General features: G+C 37.4%; 1 protein-coding gene across 1 annotated transcript in view; it reads right to left on the bottom strand.

Moving 5' to 3' along the window:
• Positions 1-26,822, bottom strand: part of LOC126470938 (solute carrier family 41 member 1-like) — a 345,317-nt gene that overhangs the window by 23,601 nt on the left and 294,894 nt on the right. The window contains exons 6-8 of the mRNA XM_050098989.1: positions 16,515-16,661; positions 16,223-16,370; positions 3,453-3,658 (exon numbers count right to left, since the gene is read on the bottom strand). Coding sequence (XP_049954946.1) covers positions 3,453-3,658; positions 16,223-16,370; positions 16,515-16,661 — 501 coding nt within the window. The remainder of the gene's footprint in view (positions 1-3,452; positions 3,659-16,222; positions 16,371-16,514; positions 16,662-26,822) is intronic.

A 26,822-nucleotide genomic window follows, 5' to 3' on the forward strand; every position in this document is an offset into this window, starting at 1 on the left:
ACACTTCCAAATAACTTCCGGGAATTCAGCCAGGTAACACTTTCAGCGACCGCCGATATTTCGGCGGGAGAACACCCCGCCATTTTCAAGGCAAACTGCAACGGACAGGTGGCGTACATGCAAATTTAATACCTCGGCTCTCGGACACAAGCAGGAAAGATAACACACACACACACACACACACTGAACACTAGTGCCACCAAAGATGACCAAAGTCAGAGCTATCGATAGTGAGACTATCAATTCGCAGGTGAGGCAGCATTGATTCTGTTCCTCTGTTTTTTGACAAGGGAGAGAGCCAGATTCCAAACAGAGTTTAAACAGAAACCTCCATCCCTGTTAACGAGGTTGCTCGCTAATTTAATCTCAACTGCCTCCCTAATGACACTGTCCAATAGCTGGACATGCATGCCAATATCTCGATGTTATTATATAACATGGGGTGACCAGTATCCAAGCAATGTTCGGCAATAGCAGATCTATTTGGCTGCTGTAATCGTGTGTGCCGTTTATGCTCAGTACATCTGTCCTCCACGGTCCTGATAGTTTGACCAATATATGCCATGCTGCAGCTACAAGGAATCCGATATACACCCGCCTTACGCAGTCCAAGATCATCCTTAACGGAACTCAAAAGTGCTCTAATTTTAGATGGAGGTCGGAAAACACATTTCACATCGTATTTCCGTAAAATACGACAGATCTTATTGGATGTGTTTCCTACGTAGGCAAAAAGGTAGTAGACTTAGGTGTTGACCCAGAATTATCATCAGTCAGCCTATGTACAGTTGGTCGATAGCACAATGCATGTTCAATCTGTCTATCACTATAACCATTTTGACGAAATGTAACTTCAAGATGGGACAGCTCAGCTGGCAAAGTCTCAGTGTCAGAAACGACATGTGCCCTGTGTACCAAGGTACGAAGTACCCCTTCACGCTGAGCCAAATGGTGACAACTATTAGCTTGTAAGTACAAGTCGGTGTGAGTACGTTTCCTGTAGACTGCATGTCCCAATGATCCATCATCCTTCCTCCTAACCAACACGTCGAGAAAGGGAAGGCAACCATCCTCTTCCACCTCCATCGTAAAACGAATGTTTGGGTGGATCGAGTTCAGATGTTCTAGAAAGACATTCAAATTCTCCCTACCGTGAGGCCAAACAATGAAGGTATCATCAATGTATCTAAAGAAACAGGTGGGTTTTAAAGGTGCCGACTCCAATGCACGTTCCTCGAAGTCTTCCATAAACAAATTTGCAATCACAGGAGACAACAGACTACCCATCGCAACTCCATCTGTCTGCTTGTAATACTGGTCATTAAATAAAAAGTAAGTGGATGTCAACACATGCCTAAAGAGATTAGTTAAATCAGCACCAAACCTGGCTTCAATTAACCGCAACGAATCAGACAGAGGAACACGAGTGAAGAGAGAGACCACATCGAAACTCACTAAAATATCAGAGTCATTCAACCTCAGTCCCTCCAAACGACGTAAAAAATCAGCTGAGTTCCTGATATGATGTTCACACCGTCCTACTTGTGGACTCAACAGAGAAGCAAGATGCTTGGATACACGATATGTCGCAGCGCTGATGTTACTCACTATGGGACGGAAAGGAACCCCTTCCTTATGAACCTTTGGAAGGCCATATAACCTAGGGGGAACCGCACTATAGGTGTTAAGCCTCTTGATTGTGTCCTGCGACAAACCACTTTTCTTCAGGAGGCTGTTGGTGTTTCTCTCAACACTTTTTGTGGGGTCAGCATCGATTCTGCGATACGTTGAATCAGATAGTAAACGTTGCATCTTTCGTACATAATCATGTTTATTTAAAACAACGGTGGCATTGCCCTTGTCAGCAGGTAAAATAACAATACTGAGATCAACTTTGAGAGAGCGTAAAGCAGCCCTCTCTGCTGCTCTTACATTACTCTTGGGTGGACGAGCCCTAGTCAAAACACGGCATGCCTCCCTCCTAACTTCCTCTGCAGCGTCAGGAGGTAGTTTGCAAACTGCCTGTTCAATTGAACTAATAAAATCAACTAACGGCAAATTCTTTGGAGTGGGTGCAAAATTTAAACCCTTCCCTAGCACAGATAAGGTTGCGTCGACAAAAGATTTCTCTGTGAGATTTATCACAGAACGTCGAGATATAACATCCGACTCCGCGCGATGAAAACGTTCAAACTTTGCCAAATGCCGGGCATTAACGGAGTTGTACTCCCAGTCAGCTTGGATCCATGAGGTACCGTCCAACCAATCCCAAGTGAAATCAGACACTTCAGATGCAACCATTAAATGAAAACGATATAATTCTTTGGAAACAGAATCCAAACGTCGACGAGTAAAATGAATCCTTTCGCGAACAAGAGCCAAGCCAGTACGTTGCTTAATACGATTGGCGGCAGGAGAATTAATATGGTGCACAACCTTAGCAAATGTTGGGACATGATTTTCATCACAACACCTCAATAAAAACGACAAAGCACATTGCAATCTAACTCGACAGCTACGAAGTTTATCCAACTTACGTAAACACCGATACATTTCCTCCCTGTAGAGGTAAACAATGTGAGACCTGAGTTTCTCCTGGCATATACAACTTTCAAATAACTTCCAGGAATTCAGCCAGGTAACACTTTCAGTGACTGCCGATATTTCGGCGAGAGAACACCCCGCCATTTTCAAGGCAAACTGCAACGGACAGGCGGCGTACATGCAAATGTACGCCTGTCCATTGCAGTTTGCCTTGAAAATGGCGGGACGTTCTCCCGCCGAAATATCGGCGGTCGCTGAAAGTATTACCTGGCTGAATTCCCGGAAGTTATTTGAAAGTTGTATACGCCAGGAGAAACTCAGGTCTCAGTATAACACTTGTGAGATTTATGAAGTAAATAAAGTTTACTTACAGTAAACTGTTTAAGTTATTAACACATCAATTGTTCCTGTATATCTCTCTCATGAAAAAAGTAACTTGTTCATTTTTTATCCTCACACAATTTTCTCCTGTGTTGTGTGCAATACATATTCAAATTTTCTCTCAATGAATATATAGCTTCATACTAAGCAAATCTGAGTTTTACATGGCAGATATTTATCACATTGAAATCACTAAGCGAATTATGAATATAAATGACTGTTTACTGTTTTTTCATGTCGTCTACATGCTAATATGGAATTCGTATTCAAGTAACTTGGTTACAATTTCTTACAGCTGAAACAGTGGTGTTGATCATCTGCTTTTCCAGCACCTTCAACCTTACACTCAGTCATGAATAGAGTAAAAATGAATGCATATAATGTGCCTAAAGTAGGAAGCATGAGAAATTCAATTGTTTTAAATTTGTACTTAAATCTATGTAGCAACTATTACTAACTAGTACACAGTAATAATGAAAACTACACACCCCTGTTTGTATTTCAGGTCAAAATGTAATAGTACTCACCTTTGGAACAAAATGCATCAAATGGACTTATACATATCCTTGTCCCTGGTGGTAAATGGCCAAACTGATGTTTCCTGTGTAAGCAGGTTGATAACCTGCTTGACAGGACAGACACAAGGTTGCCCCCTACACCATTGATAACAGGTTGGAAAACAGCAATTGTTGGGTATTTTGACATTAGAACATCCAGGAACAGACCACCAATACTGAAAAATAAAAATGTTGATTAATTGTACTGTGAGAAATGTTTCTCACTGGTAACTACATAACTGGACAATTTTTTTCCATAACTAAGATTTACTGCAATGCTGAAAAAGTTCAGAAAATTTACATTACATATTGTGTATAACTTTCATTATATATAATGATCTTTAAATGAAATTATTGATTTATTTTGACTATAAAGAAGAATATTGTGCTGTACAGAACCCCCTGCAGTTTTGCTAGTCCAGTGTAGTATGCTGGAGAGCTATGGAATAACTGATACAAAGCAACCAGTTGGCATCCACTACTATGACCTTGAATATTCTAAAAAGTTAAAAGTCACTATCACAAATTAGACTTGGTAATTAGGTTGCATGAGTCACCAACTGAAAGTTATTAGGCAAAAACTCCTCAGTTCAATAATATCACTATGCGAGCTCAGAGTGTTGAACAGGATATCATCCATGGAAAAGTTGTTGATTGTAACCATTGTTGTAATGCTCTCTAGAATACAATGCCTCATCTTTCCAAAAACATATCACTAAAATTTTATAATTTTATCTGCACTGATGGTAAACTGAAATTTCTTTGGTGCAATGAGTCAGTATAGTTTCATTGTACAGTTGACATTTCATTTTAGAACTGAGTGAAAGGCACCCACACTTTATTAACTATGCCTGCTAAAAAGCACAAACCTTCATTCATGCTGCCACTGTTTGTAAATGATTTCTACACAGGCTTTGCTGTTATCAGTTGCCATTCTTGATGTGCAGCACAAAGATATGTTATCTGTTTTCAGATCCTTACCCATGGTGATATACATGGGAGTCATGGAGGCATCCAAAATTATTTGCTTCATTTAATTTTGTACCCCAAAATGTGACTGCAGTTGTTACAGCTTGTTGTCAAACCAATCTCCATCTACATATAGATAATTACTCTGTAATTCACAGCCAATAGGTTCATAGAACCACTTTCAGGCTATTTCTCATTCTTTCCACTCTCAAATAGCACATAGGAAAAATGTATACCTAAATCTCTCCATGTGAGCTCTGATTTCTAATGTTTTATTATTATGGTCATGTAGTTGGGAGTCAGCAAAATGCTTTGTCATTCATTACATAGTTGCTGAATAAAATTTCATGAAAAGATTTCACTTATTGTACCCCTGACACTATCTCTATTATTTTGCAATAATAAAAAATAGCTGTTCTCCTTTGAATTTCTTTTACATCCTCCATAAATTCTCTCTGGTAAAGATCCTAGTTATATATCTGAGATGATATTCCATATGACAGAAATTTAAGTAGAAGTCATTTGTGAAGAGCACTGCCAAAATCCTTCTGGAAATCTTGAAGTATAGAATCAACTTGCAATCTCCTGTTGATATTACTCATCACTTTGTCTTAGTAAAGCATCAGTCATGTTTCACAAGAATGATATTTTCTCAATCAATGCTGGTGATGTGTCTATAGATCATTACCTTCAAGGTGTTTCATAATGTCAGAACAAAATATATGTTCCTAAATCTTATTACAAATAGTGTGGGTCTTTAATACAGTAGATTACTTCTATTTTTTTTTTATTTATTTATTTATTTTTTTTATTTTTAGTATTGGTGTCACCTGCACAACTTTCCACTTATCAGGAATCAATCTTTCATCTAGCAAGTAGTTGTATATGACTGCTACAAATGTAGTTATTTTATCAGCATACTTGAAATGGATCCTAATTTGTAAATAAATGGGACCAGGCATTTATTAAATGACTAAAGTTGTTTTGCTTTACTGAGGATACCTACCTCCAAATTACTCGTACTGGCAGCTGATTTTGATTAACATTATAGAATATTTATCATCTTTGCTGAAGGAATTTCAGAAAGCCATGTTTAGTAACTCCACTTTAGTGAAGCCTTCATTGGTAGCATTATAATTGTCATCACATAGTGTAGATTGATTTTGTCTTGCTGCTGTTTTAAGTCTCTTTGTATTTTCTGCCAAGTTTTGAGATAGCTTTTTGTTGTGGTAACTATTAAAGCTTCTCACACTGAAGTCTAGACTATATTTTTAGCATCAGGAAACAATTTCCAATCTTGAAGATTTTTCATTCTTTTAATCCAGCAGATGCTTTTCTTTGTTTCTACAACTGCGTTTCAACCTATTTTGTGTACCACAGGGGTTATGTTCTTTCTATCTCTTATTTTTTTTTAAAAAAAGTCATGTGACTAGGGCCTCCATTCAGGTAGACCATTCGCTGGGTGCAAGTCTTTCGATTTGATGCCACTTTGGCGACTTGCGCGTTGATGGGGATGAAATGATGATGATTAGAACAACACAACACCCAGTCCCTGAGAGGCAAAAATCTCCGACCCAGCCGGGAATCGAACCTGGAACCGTAGGATTGACATTCTGCCGCACTGACCACTCAGCTACCGGGGGCAGACTATCTATTATTAATTTACTTAGTAACAATTCTCAACTACTGTCAAAACTATTTCTCTGAATTTAAACAGCATTTGGTCGATGCTTACGTAATTAGTGTGGAAGGACTGGAGGCTTCCTTTTAGAAAGGTTCCAAATTAATTTTTATCTGCTACATATATTTTATGTTAATCTTTTATTTAGATGCTTTGGTATTCAGTACACTACAATGACCTTATGACCACTATTTTCTGTATCCGTCATGACATTTCCTGTTTGCTCATGACTGTTTGTTACTGAGAGGTCAAGTGCAATATTGTAACCATTTACACTTTTTGACATATGTAACACTACCTCCTAATGTATCACTCAGCTTCTAATATATTTTAATCTGTGTTAAACCATTAATAAATCAATCAATTAAATCTTTATTATCAACATAACCTGTATCATACAATAAAAGATTTTGGCATAGATAACTTGTCAATTCCAACATTATATATGGATGGATAAAATTAATCTAAGGTTATAATACATATACTGTTACTTTTTCTGACATACAGTATTTATTCCCAAGTTTTGTTCAGTATTTGTTTCATATGGACTGCACTTCCCCATCCAGATTACATTTATAAATCTCATGCCCATATAATACAGAGATTTTTGATATAGTTTGAGTCAGAGGCTAGGAAGAATTTATGAACTTCTTCTGAGTATGCCTCAATTAATTTGAAGAATGATATCATTCTACCAGGCCATATTTCAGAATTATACTTTATGAAGCACTACTAATTTTGAGTGTGGCTCATTCTTAAGTGCATCTACAACAGACGTAGACATAATCCACATCAAACAGAAATAGTGTGCTATGGATACTTGTGGATAGAACAGTCATCAAAGTGCATGAGCTCACATTGTGTAGCCACAAAGCACACCTGTATACAGCTTTTTACAGTGTTACCTATTTTTAGCTCTTGCCATAACATTGGTGGCCTTTATATAAATGAGACTATTCAGTCAACTCAGTGTGCTGTCAACATGAATACTACATAACATATTTTAACTTACCAGAATACCAAGGTATTTGACAATGTTTATGATGTCCCATTGTCTGTCCATGTAGTGTGTTCACTATTAACTGAAGAAAAGTGTGTTATTTTTCCTCAATGAACTTCATCCACATTCAGTTTGAAAAAGTTTCAGAATCTAGCAATGGCCACAAAAACAGTTTGCATTGTCTCAGCATTGATATGCTATATACAGTAAGTATACAGAAATAGAGTATATGTTTCTTACCCCAAACTGAAAAAAGTATTTTGGTGTTGGGAAACATAATTAAACCATTTTCTTTGAAATGGGTTGCCCCACATCCAGCTTCTTGGTCTTTCCTCTTCTTTGAAGGCAGTTCTGGCCACTATGTTGAAATGTGTCAGGACACTATTCAATGTGAGCCAAATACATCATCTGACATCAAGTACTATGTTTTCACATAATTTGTGCTGTCATTTTGGAATATTGCTGATACGATGAGACTAAATGTTTTATAAATATGTAGTTGTTGTTTATTGTAACAACTTCATATTTAAGGCTGCGCACAATGTTTGAAACATTAGGTTTTACAAGATCTCCAACAAACAATAAATTCTTACTAATATAACCAGAAACAAAATGACAGTTTTAATCTGTATCAGAGTGTACATTTTAATAAAACTGCATACATTTCAAGATTAGTCATTATCCTCTGCATACTAGACTCTTACCAATTTAGCCACTCAAGTAAGTGTCAAACTTTAACTTGGCACAGCAGTCTGAGTGCTTTTCAGTCATACTCTTCCAACAATATGAGATTATACCTTGCACAATTTACTGGACTAGCACCTCTGGAAGAAGAAATATACTGAAGATTCATTTTGCCAGCATGTACAGTTTGTTTCCAGTGTGAGTTTTTCAATCTTTTGTAGAACTGTCCCATAATGAAATCTCCTGAGAGATTAAAATCACATGAACTAGAATAACTGAAGCACAATTTAGTTCGCCATATCCTTATCGAAAGAGCTATCTGAGCACACCTAACAACTTGATTCAAAGCTCCAGTGTGAGAGTATATCTGTCCTGCATTGAAAAACTCCATATAAATTTTCCAAAGTATTTTAATGGTCTAGCACAGTTTTAATCTGCCTATAAGTGTCATTGAGTGTATACCCTGCTACAGAGTGAAAGTTTCATTATAGACACAACATAAAAGAAATGCCAAAGAATGGCTCAGATAGAGCCTTCTGAAAGTATTTATTCAACAATGTAGGCCTACGTAGCATAGCTGCTGTAGTGTTTGCGAAGGTAGAAAAGCAAATTTCTCTTATTGAAGCTTTAATTTGAACTGAGAAACATGCTTCAATACATTATATGTTAAGACCACTACCTGCAAAAGACAATTGTTTTAACTAGAGCTCCATTGAGACCCATAGCTCCATCAGGAAGGTTTTGGAATCAAGCATAACAGCACATAGCCATGTGTGAAAATATAGGTATTATTATCCAAATGCAGTGTTTGTATTGGCCTTAATTGGATATCTAAAGCAATCAGGATACCTGATCATGATATGAAATATGTGTGAATGAAGCAACATGACAATGTCAGACTATGTTCAAATCTGTTCTAGAAATAAACTACACTTCACAAATATACTGCTGAATGGTGCTGTTATCAAGGCGTGACTGTACACAGGTAACAAGACAAAACTTCCTCAAAGAGCAATATCAGCACTAGGCACAAATACCTTAGAAACTTAGTGTGTGCACATAATACCAGAATAAAGTTTTCACTTATATTGTGTTAAGCTTCACAGAAAGGAAAGAGTAACACAAACTCGTACTGCAACTAAAGCATTATATAACAATCAATATTGTTTACATATTCTCAGACAACAGTAGGCAGATTGAGGGACTCACCTCAAGTAAGTTAAAAAAGGTATTGCCATGTTGTTGTTGTGATCTTCAGTCCTGAGACTGGTTTGATGCAGCTCTCCATGCTACTCTATCCTGTGCAAGCTTTTTCATCTCCCAGTACCTACTGCAACCTACATCCTCCTGAATCTGCTTTGTGTATTCATCTCTTGGTCTCCCTCTACGATTTTTACCCTCCACGCTGCCCTCCAATACTAAATTGGTGATCCCTTGATGCCTCAGAACATGTCCTACCAGCCGATCCCTTCTTCTGGTCAAGTTGTGCCACAAACTTCTCTTCTCCCCAATCCTATTCAATACTTCCATGTAGAAACCAAAAGCTGGCACTAGTTATGGGAGCAATGTCATCAACCAAACATTAACACTCCATACCGAAAGAACATTTATTTACCACACATATGAAAGGAGAGATAGAGCTGAAGAGCCTGCCTCAGTAGAGACTGTTCTTATTAATACACACACACAGAGTGTTTTATGGAAACACAAAATTCAATAAATAAGTAAATTCTCTCTACACAACAGCATCATCTGTAAAAATCCTAATAGAACTTCTGACAGTCCTGTAATACTCCCTTGGGATATGGCCAAAGTTACTTTTACATCTGAAGATTTTTCTCCATTAACAATGACATGCTGCATTCTATTTGCTAAGAACTCTGCAGTCCAATCACACAGCTAGTCTAATATCCCATACACTCACATTTTGTTCTTAGGTGGCAGTGTGGAATTGTGTTATGAAAGTGTTCTTTTCACAGTCATACTTACTAATTTTGGTCTGCCAGTAGTCAGCCTGCATATCCATGTGGAAGCTACTTCACTCCCACTGGGCAGTCTCAAGTGTCATCAGTTCATGTCAGTGGGTGTACATAACTAATTTTGATTTTGCTTAGCCACCCAAAATCAATGCAGAATATGGCTGCCTTATGGTGAAACAACAAATCTGAAGGGGCATGCTCTGTCACTGATTGTTGTTCTCACAACACTGGCTCCTGTCAGTTGGACATATTGTCTGCTTGCAACCCTCAGAATAGTTGCCTATGAATTCTGGAACATAATATTCTTCATCTGGTGATGCACACCCAATATTACAGAAAATGCTGCCTCTGGATCAACTAGGTGGCTGGACTGGTTGGTCCTTAATGATGTGACAATATTGGAAATGTCAGTATGGATATATAATAAAGCAGAGGAAGTATGCAAAAGTGATGATGATATGATATTTGGTTTGTGGGGCACTTAACTGCACAGTTATCAGCATGTCTCCAGTCCCCTGGCAGAGAAAATCACCAACCCGTCTGGTAATCAGACTTGGGGCCCTGTGTTCCAAAGTGTTGATAATGGATGGAGAAAGATAGGTAAAATTACAACAAAAGTGTTCTGATTGTGTGACAAAAGTGTGAGTTTCACATTAAATCAACCATAATGTGCAATGTGCATAGCCACATAAGTTTGGCATTCACCAGTTGTGGCACTGTTAGTGAGATAAGCCCACCCACCATAGCAAGGTCATACCATATGATATGGGAAAAATCAGTGTTTAATGGCCAAATACTGCATGAAAAGTAACAATAAAATCAGTTTTTAACTGTCATGAGACTGGCACAAGATGTGTTCATTATACTGTCCACCATTTCCTGCCACAAGGTGAAATCAAGAAACAGCATGTTCCACAATGTGCAGGAATGTCTTAAAGGTCCCATTCAGATTGTGTTGGGCAATACACATCTTTAATTCAGATACATTTGTAATTTTAGCACCAAACACATTATGTTCTGATAATCCCAGAGCAAGAAGTCACGCAGATTAAGATCGGTTGATCTGGATGGCCAAGCTGTTGGGAAGTGACAGCTGATGATTCTAGCATTTCCAGAATGCTCTGCATCAACTGCTTCACTGCCTGTGCAATGTGCGGAGGTGTGCCATCTTGCATAAAAATGATCCTACCCCACACATCCATGCAGTTGAATAGTTGGGATGACACTGGTGCTCCAAAGACTCTCACAGTGTTTACCAGTAATGGTACATGTAACAGGAGTCACATGACCCATCTACTGGGGAGGAGAGGGGGGAGGTGGGAGGAGGAATGATGCAGTTAAACTAAACCACACAGTTACCTTTGCAGAACATAGTTTTACTTGTTGATGTGCGAGTGGCTTTTCCATCACTGATACTCTGCAGTTCTGTATATTGACATGTCGTTGGAGATGGAAATGGGATTCATCTGTCCACAGAATGTTCCCATGACCATTCATTGCCCACTTCCCTGTGAGCTAGAAATCTAGAGCAAATCATTGTCTCACTGACAGGTCAGCATGAAGCAACTCCTGAACATGGGTAATTTTGTATGGATATCAATGCAGGATGCTTCATAGAATTTTATGCACCACACTCACAGGCATGGTCAAGCTTTGGGCAATGACCCTGTGCACTGCATGTTTACACACCACTGCTCAACTAATGCTGTGGGCATCTCTTTTACTGGAGTCAGATCATTTTCCTCTCTCTGGCATGCTGCACTTCAAAAGAACTTGTCTTTTTTAATTTATGAATCATTTTCTCTAGAACCTTATCAGACATTGGACTAATGCTTTTTTCCGTACCCTTGAGTGTTCAGAACTTCTGCAGAGGTAATGTTGCACAGTCGCTGTTTTTGTAAAAGAGCTTCATCAGCAGCACTTGATTCTGCATTGAGACACTTGTGCTGAGCATCTCAGACACAAACTGAGGAATAGCTGTGTACCTTGTTTTCTTTTTTGCATATTATGCCACTTACAGTGTCATCTAATGGTAAAATTTTAATTAATTTTTTTGTTTCCATAATGTTTTCACTTCGTTGATAACATACAATTCAATTTTGATGTATTTTAAGCAGCAGTTCATTTTTACAGCATTTTGAAACTGGAATTTTGATTCTGATCATGCTGTATATGATGACGGACTATCTGAAAAATATACTATCAGAGCTTGATATCATTTCAAAGTGGTGCAAAGGTCAGTAACTTTACCTGAATATAAAATTGTCCACTTCAAAAACTGCAGAATATTGCTATCATATTATTAGATCATCAGTAAGCAAGTAATGGTATTAATTGAAACAGGTCTTGAAGGCCCAAAGGTACTGACTGGCCACCATGTCATCTTAAGCCCTTATGCATCACCAGATGCAGATACGGAGGGGCATATGGTCAGCACACTGCTCTCCCATCTATTGTCAGTTTTCTTGAGTGGTATTGCTACTTTTCAGTCAAGTATCTCCTCAATTGGCCTCACAAGGCTTGAGTGCACCCCGCTTCCCAACAGCACTGAGCAGACTCTGAGGTGACCCATACAAGAGCTAGCCAAGCCCAACAATGCTTAACTGCAGTGAGCTGATGGGAACTGGTGTTATTACTGCGCAAAGCTTTTGGCTAATCGTATTGGTCAACTCATAGAAATTCTTGGGTTCAATAATTTCCTTCATGCCATATGCCAATGGGACAGGAAGAAATCCTAACAATTTGTACCCCTGAAATCATTCCAACTGTAAAACCTACCATATGCATCCACCCAACCCACTACCTAATATTCCATCTTTTTATAAGAAAATTACTACCACTAAACTGACAAAGCATATGTATGTATACAGAAGAACTGCCATTCGAGGGACACCTAGTACTCAGTTTTTGACCACACTCTACAGCATGACTCAGAGGTCTTGAAGCTTGCTGTAAAAGTCTCCCTTAACTCCACAGATGAAAACTTAAATTAAACATACCACTGCAGCCCACTACTGTCATAAACCTAAGTAAACAAAAGTAATGCCTTAATATCCTCTATAAGGCAGGAACATTCATTTTCTGAAACCTAGGAATAGCTATTTTTTTTCTAATCCAATATGTTTCTATTGGCATCAGTGTAGGAAAAACAGATTGCTACATACCATAAAGAAGACATGTTAAGTTGCAGACAGGCACAATTAAAAGACATTTGTATGAAGCTTTTGGACACAGCCTTCATCAGCAAAAGAAAAACACACACCATTCATACACTCAGGCAAGCTAATGAGCCTCATGCACACAATACTGCCAACTCCCAGACTAGACTGCATTCCAGCTGGGGCTGCTGGAATTGGTGCTCTTGAATGCATGAGGTGTGCTTGCTTGTGAGTATGAATGATGTGTGTTTGTCTCTTGCAGGTGAAGGCTGTGGCTGAAAGCTTTATGTAAGCTTTTTAATTGTGACTGTCTGCAACTTAACATGTCTTCTTTATGGTGAGTAGCAATCTATTTCCTCATACATTGTTGATACTTCTACCTGGAGTTTACGTTGTTTGTTTCTATTGGCAAGCACTTAGAACTTGATCTCCTGAAGGTAAGTATGAATCAGCCACCATGTATCCCTGTAATTTTACAGTCTTTTTCACATTTTTGTTAACATTACAGTGGTCAATAGCTTGATTTCAAGAAGTGGAGCTATAAGTTGAATTAATATGAGTTCTGTCATTGATAGATATATTACAAAAAGTTATTTAAAAATGTACACAAATAACAAGGAGACATCAAGAAAATTCTCTTGTAAACAAACAAAATGAGAGGAGGACACAGAAAATCATCATCAGAATGTTTAAAATGTTGTGTTGCATCATTTATTTTTCATCTCTTGGTATGGTAAACGTACCCCATAAATGAATCATTATTTTCAGCCCTTTAATGATTATCTATTGAGAGATATTTCCTGAAAACTAATTCAGATACTCAGATTAAATCATCTATTATTTCTATTCAAAAATAAAATTGAACTAGATTGAAACTAGTAAACATACAGCCCTCTGTCAGCTGAAATGTAGTAGTAGTAACATAGATTATTAAACTGTTTCAGCCACATTTTTTCTTATGTTTCAACATGTACTGACTTTTTGAGTAGATATTTGTTCAGTGTGGTATTCAGTTCCTTGTTTAATGTTTACAATTGCATTTCTTGGAAATGAAACTGTTTTTCTCTATATGGATCAAGGTAATATAGATTAACAGTATAACTCCTAGCTACACTACCTAACATGATGTCTGCATGGAATATTGCTTCTCAGGATGAAATTTATTACATTCAGTATAAAGTTTTTGTAGTGGATGGTCCCATGCCAGATGCACTCTTGATATTTTGTTGATGTCTCTAGCATGCCATTGTTGAATTATTTACTACAGAGAGTCATCTCACCCTCCAAAATTGCCCATAAGTTTCTTACTGCTATGTTTTACACTGCAGCTACAGAGTTCAGTGAGGCATGAGCAGGCTACTAGCATCTGGTGCTGTGAATTTCCATGGTGCTCATTAGACCCATTGTCATTAAACTGCCATTTGTCACAGTGCTATGACAATGAAGGAAGTTATTCTACATTAGCAGATGGCATATTATATTCTGCTGAACAGATCTGAAATAAGCCACAATAATTCTACCTGGTTTTATTTCAAGGCACTAATTGTTTTATTTGATTAGGAATGTGCATCATTTCATGCCACAACAATACCTTAGTAAGTATTATCAGATATTCCTGAAGTTTTCCTTGTTCACTCTTACAACAGTTCAAAATAAGTGTGCTCAAGTTTATTTTCATATCTCTTTTAGTTTATAAACTGTGACATACTAAAATTAGAAAAACTATTACCTTCATCTTATTGAATTTAAGTTATCTTAATCTCAGTTAAAAAGAAAAAAAAAAGTGAACAGCTCAATTACAGACAAAGGTTTTGGCATATCATCAGAGTTGCAATTTAAAAAAGTTTGAAAAGGTTAAAATGGGAACTGTAACATAAAATGAATTATTAAACAGATTCAGAAACATGTTCTTTTGACTGCATTTAAAAATTTTAGTAATATAACTTATTTACCAAAGGAACTGTCCACTAATCTTGAGATTGTGACCATTATGGGAATAATCATTATAATATTATTGTCCCCTTTACATTCATCTTGCATTTACTGTTCTCCCTAGCTTCTAAAATTTTGCCACAGTATTTTAATGAGGTAAGAGAAGGAGGTAGGAACCGAATTTGAGAAAACAAACGTTTATTAATGCTGTTTTTAATTTCAGATACTGACTGAAAAGGGTACTTATAGTCCTGTGGGTTGCATTCAGGGCTGAAGAGAGTGATGGGAAGTGTTTCTTGTATATCAGTTCTTACAGAATATAGTTACTTTCACTCAACAGACATGAAATAACTTTTTCAACTGTGAATGATTATACCAGGTCAACATTTGGTTGTAGGCACAAGATAACAAACAAAAAGTATGTCTATTTTCTTGTATTATGATGTTTATAAACAAGAGGGTAAGAATATGCAAAGATGAAAATATTATGATGATAAAATAATTTATTCTTTAATAGTGTACATATGATACATGCAGTTTTTATTGTATATAATTCATTATCAGACTTCATCAACTTTTCACTACAAGTGCCCTTGAGTCACCTGAGTGATGAGCACTTGTGCCCAGCCATGAGTTCATCGCTACCCCAATCCCAAGGAATTGCCAATGTCATGAGTAAAATGTGATCTTGGTACACTTGCTGACTGCCTCTACTATTTATTTTGGTCAAATATCATGCTTGAAACACACCAGCACATATCATGTGTCTGAGATTAGTAAATAATTATAACGCAGTGTAGCTGCTAAAAATATGGGACTGAGGAGACTAAATACTAACTATGTGCAGTACAGTGCAAAGTGGGGTTATAAGTGGTTGTTAAATGTGATCTGTCCATGAAATGAGGATGGTGAGTTAAGCAGGATCAGCTACTTTTTGAGGGGAGTTATCTGTCTCATTTTACAACCATGATGATTCTTTGGGATGGGATATATAAAACACAGTGAATGAATAAATGACTGAATCTTTATATCATCACTGGTTTTATGCTCTGCTTTTCTCTCTTTATGTATTAATCTATAAAATGTAAATTTGACACTACACAGCATCAGTAAATGACACAGTCATCCGTATGACACACTTTAACCACATATTGGAATTAGGGTAATGTGATATCATCTCTACCAAGGCATTAAAAAGTAATTAATTTAAGAATCCTGCATCACTGAGGAAGGAACTTTATGTTTTCCCATTACATCACCATTCTGTACCTTTTTCTGCATAATTTTTAAAGTGATTATCAATATTACCAAATATCAAAAAAGCTCCTAGTACTCACATGCTTATTCCCATTGCTGCAATGACAGGACTCCAACCACTAGTAAGAACAGACCTTGTGTACTTATTCTGATTTGCAAAGCAAACCCAGAATGGAGTAGTAAATGCAAAAAGTACAATAATGATAACTGGCATGTAAGATAGTTCATCTGAAAAAATAAGTTGTGCTAAATTAGTTAACAGATGCTATGCAATTATTAAGTGATATTTTGAATTGATTTTTACAGCACAAGTTGTTAAATTACTTCCTTAGAATGTAAGTACGATGATAGAAATAACTTAATTGCATTTACCAGTGACATCATAAAGCCAGGTTGCAATCCAAGATAAGAGAAATAGTGAAGTTATGTCACCAAGGCTTGCTGCTATAGGTGTTGCGATATTGTCTGGATTCACTTTCATGCGGTATGATGTGACAATTACAACAGCAGTAACCACACCTGGTCACATTAAAATTTGTCCATAAGTAAGTGTCATTGTATTAAAAATATCCAGCAAAGCAATATTAGTTAATGACGGTAAGGAAATGCAAAAAGTCTTAGATATAACTTAATCTACCGAAACACATGTTTAAACATGGAGGAATGCAAAATTATGTCCATATTTGAGCAAAATGTCTCAACATTATCCAGTTACAGCATTAGTGGTAAAGTTCTTAAGCTCATCAATCATCAACATCTACATCTACAGGAATACTCGGCAAATCACATTTAGGTGCATATATATCTTTCCGTGTGAGCTCTGATTTCACTTATTTCATTATGATGATTATATCTCCCCAAGTAGGTCAGCATCAACAAAATATTTGTGAATTCAGAGGAGGAAATTGGTGATTTAAAGTTTGTGAGAAGGTTCAGTCACAATGAAAAACGCCTGTTTTAATGATGCCCACCCCAAATCCTGTACCATTTTAGTGACAGTCTCTGTCCTATTTCGTGATCATACAAAACATGCTGCCCTTCTTTGTACTTTCTTGATGTTCTCCAGCAGTCCTATTTGGCAAGGATTCCAGACCACACAACAGTACTCCAAAAAAGGGTGAACAAGCATAGTGCAGTCAGTCTCTTTCGTAGATCTGATTCATCTTCTAAGTGTCCTGCCACTAAAACGCAATGTTTGGTTAACCTTTTCCACAATATTTTCTATGTGTTTCTTCCAAATTAAGTTGTTTGTAATTGTAATTCCTAGGTACTTAGCTGAATTTATGGCCTTTAAGTGTGACTGATTTATCATGTAATCAAAGTTTAACGAATTCTGTTTAGCTCTCATGTAGATGACCTCACACATTTTATTATTTAGGGTCAAATTAACTTCAGTTATTTTATGGGAGAGCTATAAGGAAAGACACACATAATTTAGAGGCAATGAGGCATGCTGTGTGGGCAATTTTTTTTTTCACAAACTATCCACTGACGAAACACAAATGTGCGATCTGTGTTCGAGAGATGATTGGTGTAAGTTCAACAACAGAAATGAGATGTAGTCACATAAATACTGATTACCAGAACCTCTTATGAATGCAATTAAGCCCACATTCTGGTTTCTTGCAAACCCCGATTTACTGAGGAAGCGTCTTCACGGAAAGACACAAAATGCAAATGAAAGCCTCAGTAATTTAATTTGGATTAGATGCTCAAAAAGGACATTCTGTGGACATGAAGTACTCAAAATAGGTGTCTATGATGCAGTTTTATGTTAAAATTATGGAAATAATGGTAGAATTGAAGTGCTGAAGAGAGTTGGTATAGATCCTGGTGTGTTTACAACAAGAGTATTTTACACCATTGTTGAGAGTAGGGTCAAGAAAGCTAACAGATCAGTGCATTACCTGCAGATACAGGCCAGGCAGATTCAAAGAGGAGAGAAGAGAAACCTGGAGGATGAGGAGTATCAGTATGGAGGATTTTAAAATTGAGGTAAGCTTATTCCATGTAGACGTATGAGTAGAAAATCTTTGAATCTCATTTTCTCTGTTTTATATTTTTTACATTATTAGAAACCTTTTCTCAAAAAGTATATGCACTAATGTTATAAAGTTTTAGGCCGGCCGCAGTGGACGAGCGGTTCTAAGTGCTTCAGTGCAGAATCACACGACTGCTACCGTCGCAGGTTCGAATCCTGCCTCTGGCATGGACATGTGTGATGTCCTTAGGTTAGTTAGGTTTAAGTAGTTCTAAGCTCTAGGGGACTGATGACCTCAGATGTTAAGTCCCATAGTGCTCAGAGCCATTTGAACCATTTTTTATAAAGTTTTAGGAACTGTTTACAGTGTGCTGCTGACTGCCTGGAACTAAATAATACAAGATCCTGCAATTAAATTCTGATTTTTAGATGACTGTATGTAGAAAAAAAAGTTAATTTTGGATGTGCAAAATTAAAAACTCTGTTAATGATACAATTTGTACCATAAATCAATAGCTGTTGTTCAGTTGTCTTATAACCTTCTCAAGACACTGCAATAAAATTTTCAGATGAATTGCATTATTAGAATTTGAGTTATGGCTTTTTATAAAAAAAAGACAATAAAAAATTTAAAAATTCAAATTTCTGGCAAAATATTAATTTTGTATATTTTATTATATTTTTTTGTTAAAACACAGCTCATTTTATTTACACATGCAAAATTTTAGATTTGTACATTAATAAATATGGCTGTAATGATTTTTTAAATAAATGTTTACATTTTCTGTTACATCCCTCCTTAAGTATGGAGCTATTGTATCAGCATACTCAGAAAGGAACCTAACTGGTATACAGTCTGGACCCGATGACTTGCTTTTGTTCGGTGATTTAAGTACAAATACTTAGAACAAGACAAAAAATATATGATATAAAACAACCTTGTGATATCAATAGTAAGGAATGTGAGTAGGAAGTGTAGGTTTGTAGGTAAGGTGCAGTGAAAGTGCAGGGTATCAGTGCAGGCATACTATAGTGACATATTCTAGGATTCTGTTTCACATCTGCGGTACATATGAAGCATGTCTGACCCCATACATCAAGGAAATTTAGAGATGCACTGCTGGGATCATTTCCTCATTGGTATACTTTATGTAAACATGAAAAAGCTATCCTCAGGATACTTAAAAGGAAAGCTTTTGTAGAAATGCAATGTTTTTCTTGAAAAAGACTTATGAACATCCAAGACAGAATATGTTGCAATTCTGCTGCTCAGATTGTATATCTTGCTTAAGCATGATGAGTATAAGATGAACAAGATTCGGGAGCACCAGAGGCATATAGGTACCAAGTATTTCCGTGTTTTATACATGAATGGAATCAAGCAGTTTGAGGCAACATAACAAATTGAATGGTAAAGGAAAGTGATAAAGGTATGAAGTGTGTACTATTTTTTGTGCTATTGTCTTTGTCCTCCCGCCTTTTGTCTTACATCCACATGGTTGATGTTTTTGTATTGTCTCATGCAGTATGCTTGTGCAAATGATCAATAATAAATTGTGTTATTTAACTTCAGCTGTTATGAACTGTTTTTATTGTGTGGTCCCAAAAGTGGTGAGCGACAGAAAGCTATGGATCAGAAAAGCACATCAAGTGTGAGTTGACGCCACAGGCTACAATTAACGCCAGATCCGTTACTGAACATTTTGAACAGACTTAATACTAATTGTAGTTCTCAGGTCCCTCTAACCAATGAACTTCCACCAGAACTTTTGAGCAATATGCAGCCCACAAACATTTAACTGTTTAGCTGCACCACATCTTCCATTCCATGTAACAAAGTCATAATTCCGCCACATATGCTGCAATTGTCAAGACTGTGGTTCAAAATTCTGGAACTTTTGTTTGCTGACCATAGCATATATGATCACAACTTACAATTTGTACTCTGCATTAGTGCCCCCACCCCCCCTCCCCCTATGATACACAAGGAACCTTGTTGTGGTGTGGTGGCTTGTGTACCTCAGTGATACAGATAGCCATACTATAAGTGCAATCACAATGGATGGTTTTCTATTAAGAGACAACACAAATGTGAGGTTCTTGAAAAATGACAACAGGCTTAGCATTTGTTATGGGAACAACAGTCTGGTGATTGACTTATCTGGCCTTGTAACACAACCAATATGGCCTTGCTGCACCAGTACTGTGAATGGCTGGAAGCAAGGTTAAAGTACTGCTGTTATTTTTCCCGAAGACATGCAGCTTTCCTGTGTGGTTAAGTGATGAAGATATTCTGTTAGGTAAACTATTCCAGAGGTAAAATAGTCCCCCATTCAGATCTCTGGGTGGGGACTACTTACAGGATGTTGTCATCAGGGAAATCATAGCTGGTAATCCATGAGTCGGAGCATGGGATTTTAGATCTCTTAATTGAGCAGGTAGGTTAGAGAATTTAATAGGGGAAATGTAGAGGTTGAAGTTACATATGGTCAGAGGATGAACTGGACATTTATTCAGGTGAGTACAGGACTATAAATACAAAATCAAACAGAAATAATGCACGAGTAGGTCTAATAATGAGTAAGAAAATAGGAATGTGGGTAAGCTACTATGAACAGCATAGCAAATGCATTGTCGTAGCCAAGATTGACATGAAAAACACCAAACACATTAGTACAAGTTTATAGAGCAACTAACTCTGCAGATGACAAAGAGATTGAAAAAGATGTATGATGAGGTAAAAGAAATCATTCAGAGTGTTAAGTGAGAAGGAAAATTTAGCTAGGATGAATGACTGAAATTCAATAGTGGGGAAAGGAAGAGAAGGGAAGAAAAAATAGTAGGTGAATGTGGACTGAGGAAAAGAACTGAAATAGGAGGGTAGAATTTTGCTCAGAGCATATTTTAACCATCACTAACACATTGTTAAGAATTGTGAAAGAATGTTATATATATTTGAGAGAGGCCTGGAGACACTGTAAAGTTTCAGATTGATTATATAATGGTAAAACAGAGATTTTGGGACCAGATTTTAAACTTTAAGGAATTTCCAGGGGCAGATGTGGACTCTGACCACAGTTTATTGGTTATGAGCTGTAGATTAAAATTCAAAAATTTGAGAATAGGTTGTAAATAAGGAGATGGGACCTGGATAAGTTGAAAGAACCACAGGTTTTTGAGAGTTTCATGGGGAGCATTAGGTAATGGCTGACTGAAACAGAGGACTGATGAATGGAGAAAATATAATTATGCAGCAGGTGAAAGGGAATACAAATGTCTAAAAAATGAGATTGACAGGGAATGCAAAATGGCTATGCAGGAATGGCTAGCAGACAAACATAAGGATATAGAAGCATATGTAACCAAGGGAAAGATAGTGCCTACAGAAAATTAAATGGACATTTGGAGAAAAGAAATGTGGTTGTATGAGTATCATGGGTTCAGATCGAAAATCAGTATTAAGTAAAGAAGGGAATGCTGAAAGGCAGAAGGAGTATGTAGAAGGACTATACAAGGGAAATGTACTGGAAGGAAATGTTATAGAAAGAGAAGAGGACATAGATGAAGATGAGACAGGAATTCTGATACTGAGGGAAGAATTTGACGTAGCACTGAAAGACCTAAGAGGAAATGAGGCACTTGGAGTAGGCAATATTCTGTCAGAACTACTGATATCTTCAGGAGATCCACCCACGACAAAACTATACCATCTTGCATGTAAGGTGTGTGAAACAGGCAAAATATCCTCTGACCTCAAAAAGAATATAATAATTTCAATTCCAAGGCAAGCACACATTCTGACAGATGTGAATATTACTGGACTGTCATTTTAATAAGTAATGGTTGCAAAATACTAACATGAATTATTTACAGAAGAATGGAAAAACTGATAGAAGCTGACCTTAGGGAAGATCAGTTTCGATTCTAGAGAAATGCAGGATCATGTGATGCAATATTGACCCTCAGATTTATCTTAGAAAATAGGTAAAGGAAAGATAAATCTACATTTATCATTTTTTTAGATTTGGAGGAAGCTTTTGACAATGTTGACTGGAATACAATCTTTGAAATTCAGAAGGTATCAGAGGTAAAATACAAGGGAGTAAAGGATTATATGCAACTTACGCAGAAACCAGAAAGCAGTTATATGAGTCAAAGGTGCAGGAAAAGGAAGCAGTGGTTGAGAAAGAAATGAGACTGACTTGTTTCCTGTCCCCAATGTTAATGAATTTGCACACTGGTCAAGCAGTACAGGAAACCAAATAAAAATGTGGAGAACAAATTAGCATTCAGAGAGAATACAAAAACTTTGAGGTTTGCTGATGATATTGTAATGCTATTAGAGACAGCAAAAGGACTTGGAAGAGCCGTTGAATGGAATGGACAATATCTTGAAAGAAGAATATAAAATGAATATCATCAAAAACAAACAAGACCAATGAAATGTATGAGGAACGTTTAGAAAGTAAAGAACTTTCTGCCATAACAAGATATGTACGCAGCTCATGGTCTAGTGGCTAGTGTTGCTGCCTCTGGATCATAGAGTCCCAGGTTCGATTCCTGGCCAGGTTGGGGATTTACTCTGCCTGGTGAATGGGTGTTTGTGTTGTCCTCATCATTTCATCATCATCATTTGTTACAGTGGCTAGATTGGACTGTGTAAAAATTAGACCGTGTAAAAATTGGGATTTTGTATGGGCCCTGATGACCATCCAGTTGAGCACCCCACAAAACTGAACATCATCAGCATCATCATACCAAGATATTCTTGAATATTAATGCAGAAACTGAGTACATGCATTTTGGTGCATAATCTTTCTAGTTTTAGACATAGGTGCCTTTGAAAATAAGGCAATTGTCATACCTTGGCACCAATTTGTGTATATCCTCTTCATACCATGTGGGTGCTGGGCCATTCAGCCAGGTCATGAGAGTATCCTTCAGGTCTTCAATAATTGCATAGGATTTACCAGAGAGTTGTTCTTTCAGTTTTGGAAATAGGGATAAGTCTGATGGTGCCAGGTCCATACTGTAGGGAGAATATTCGAAGATGTCCCACCAGAGTTTCTCACACAACAAAGCTCATAACCACCAGGCAGTATGCAGATATGCTTTGTCTTGAAATGGAACAATTCCAAAGAAAAATTTGGCTCTTTGGCAGTTCTGAATAGCCCCATGAAGATGTTAAGGTGTAGCACAGTACATATCACTTTTGATTGTTGTGTTTTGGGGCATGAAATCAATGAGTGGGATCCCTTCACTGTCCCAGATTGCAGAAGCCATCAGTTTTTGAGTTGGTGCAGTTTGTTTGAACTTACAGTGCTTCTGTGGCAACTGAGGATGACACCACTCCATAGACTGTTGCTTCACTGTGGGGGGTGTTATGAGTAACCTGTGTTTCATCTCCTGTAAGAATTTGATCAATGAATGTGTTGCTGTCTCTTTCATAATGCTTCAAGAACACCAATGGGGCATGCACTCTGGCAGGTTTATGGTCATGCATGAGCACGTGTGACACCCACTACACACATATTTTGTGCTGTGTGACACTTTCATGCACAACTGAATGAGACACTTTCTGACATTGTTCATGCCTGTCACTAACTATGAATCATTGATTCTCTTGAATGATAAAATCCATCTTTTTTTTTCAGTGCATCTCTGATCATCATGAACATCTGTTCTCCCATTTTTAAACATGATGCACCACTCTTGGACATTGACTTGCATTACATCTTCACCATAAATTGTAAAAAGTCCGTGGTGAATGTTACAGGGTATAATATTTTCTGCCTGTAGAAAATGAATAATACCTTGCACTTCACAGTCTGTGGGATTTGTAATCGGCAAAACCATGGTCACAGTTATTTCTGCACTTACCATGTGACAACATCCGGCTTAAACCACATACAGCATGTGTCTGCATCATACTGGACACCAGGAACCAATGGGTAGCTGCCACAAGATAGGTACACAGACTGTACTTTACTTTCTGGATGGCTCTTGTAGTCAAATTAAATCAGGCAATACTGAGGAAATTAGATTATGAAAAGAGACACTGAAAGTAGAACATGATTTTTGCTATTTTGGAAGTAAAATAACTGATGATAGCTGAACTAGAGAAGATATAAAATGCAGACATGCAATGGTATGAAAAGCATTCCTGAAGAAGAAAAATTTGTTAACATTGAATATAGACTTAAGTTAGAAAGTCTGTTATGAAGGTATCTGTCTGGAGTGTAGACTTGTATGGAAGTGAGATTTGGATGATAAACAATTCAGACAACAAGGGAACAGAAGCTTTTGAAATATAGTGGTATAGAAAAAGAAATTTGTGGCATAATTCGAGTATAAGAAGGGATCAGTTGATAGGACACATTCTGTGAGGGTAAAAATTGCAGAAGCTGACCAAGAGATGAATACAGTAACTTCCAAAGGTGCAGTAGTTATTCAGAAATGAAGAGTCTCATACATGATAGAATAGGGTGGAGAGCTGCATCAAACCAGTCTTCAGGCTGAAGTTCACAACAACAACAACAACAGCAACAACAAAAACGACAAAGCACTCACCACTGATGCTTTGGATGCTTAGACTCACTTATTTTAGTCAGACATGATTCAGGACACCACTGTGTACAAATGTAGAGACCTAGAGGAACATGTGCTTCATTGTGTTTGGAAATCAAGAGACCTACACATTCAACAAGTGTTAAACAGCGAGGTTATTAGTGATAAATCTGCTTCAGAGTTCTGGAGCGACTTTCAAAAATGAGTTAGGGGCTCTGAAATTTCAAATGCAACCTTATGACAAGTGTGTTTAAATTAATTAACTTTCACCATTAAAAAGTTTGCTATTTCGAATGGGATTACTCAGTTGCATGTGGCTGATCAAGTACACAAATTTTGTTAAATAACAATTTGAATGTGGCCCCTCAAACAGGTAATGGTACCACTTCAATGGTCCCCATAGACTGTAATAGGAGTAGCAGCTCCGTCAGTTGATACAAATCTGCATGATCCAGCAAGACTTGAGTACTCATCAGCTGTAAACATGGAAACTCAAGCAGCAGCACTGTCTCCTGATGGTGAATGGACCATCATCTGATGGGATGCACATGGTAATGTCAATAAGTAGTCATGGGCCAGGTGTTGGTATCATTTATGTTTTGAGCCACAATTAAGAAAGTGTACATCTCATTGCAGTTACCCCAGCAACAACTGCAACTGTGTTTAGGTGTGACAGGTCACTCTGAAACAGTGCACATAGCCACCAAAATTCACAAAACAAGAACATTCAACTTGTCAAAAGCCCCAGTGCTTCTGCAAGTAATCATTATTATTAATTAAGTCAGCCAAAGGATCTAGTTTCACAATCAGCATTATCAACATAAATATTCTTGAAACATCAGACATAGCACCATTCTTGACAGTTTTGGTGAACCAACATCACTACTGACCAAGAACATCAGTTTCAGTCATTTCTAGCAAACCTCTGTGGGTTTAAACACCACCGTACTACCATCTATCATCCAACCAATAATGGAATGGTAGAATGACAGCATCATATTCTGAAATCTTTCCTGATGTGTCATGCCACTTCATGGTTTTCCACCCTGCCACTAGTGCTGTTGGGACTATGTGCAGCCATTAAACCTGACATTGGAGTTTTTGCAGCAGAAATCATCTATTGTGAACCCCTTCGACTCTCTTCAGAGTTTTTGTGTAACAACATCAGCACTGCCGCCTTTGCTTCTACTGCAGCAAATCAAGTTTTGCGTCTCCAGATTTCACCTATCACTAGCATCCTGACACATGTACAAGGATGTCAGTGTACACAGAGATCTATGCATGTGTTCTCATGTCAGGTTAAAAATGGACACAGTTACGAAAATTTTGCAAACACTGTAAATGGACCCTTACCTTGTATTAGTGTCAGATGAAAACATTTTGAAGGTATTAATGAATGATAACAATGGTCGCCTTGGAATGAATTAAACCTGGCTACATGAGGACATTGCATCAGGCCAATGTTCCTATTGTTGCTCAGAATCTATGTCACATGAAGTGGACAAGATTAAGATTTTGTCATCAACCGAGCAGGATTTGGCACAATCAGACACTCTACCAGGGTCACTTGAATTATCTTCAACTCACACCAGAGTTGCCGGAGTTGTACACTACAAATACTCCTTTATACATGACACTTCACTTTACCTTGGGTCGTGGGGGGTGGTGTGGCAACACAATAATTAATCACATCTTAAAGACACTCACTGAAGGAATAAAGTGTGTATTACCTTTTGTACAACCATATTTGTCTTCCTGCCTCTTGTCTTACTTCCATGTGGTTGATTTCTTGTGTTTTATGTTGTCTTATGTTATATACTTGTGAAAGAAAGCAACAATAAATTTTGATATTCCACAATTAGCAGTTAGATACTGTTTTTATTGTGGATAGTGTTCCAACAAACTAATGGCTAGTTTTGTTACTGTACAACATGTCCCCAGTCCTCATACATGAGAAATTTTTATTATTAGAGGCCACCTTTTGGTTCATCACCTTTCCACTAGAGCTACAACTGACTGTTCATGGTGAAGTAGGTGACATCATCATCAACAAAGGCGTGCTGCCAATTACATCATGCTGCAGGATCATCTGACTTGTGACAGTGAGGCCTCTTGGGACATGGCTATAAAGC

The sequence above is a fragment of the Schistocerca serialis genome, chromosome 3 (genome assembly GCF_023864345.2).
Source record: "Schistocerca serialis cubense isolate TAMUIC-IGC-003099 chromosome 3, iqSchSeri2.2, whole genome shotgun sequence".
NCBI lineage: Eukaryota > Metazoa > Arthropoda > Insecta > Orthoptera > Acrididae > Schistocerca > Schistocerca serialis.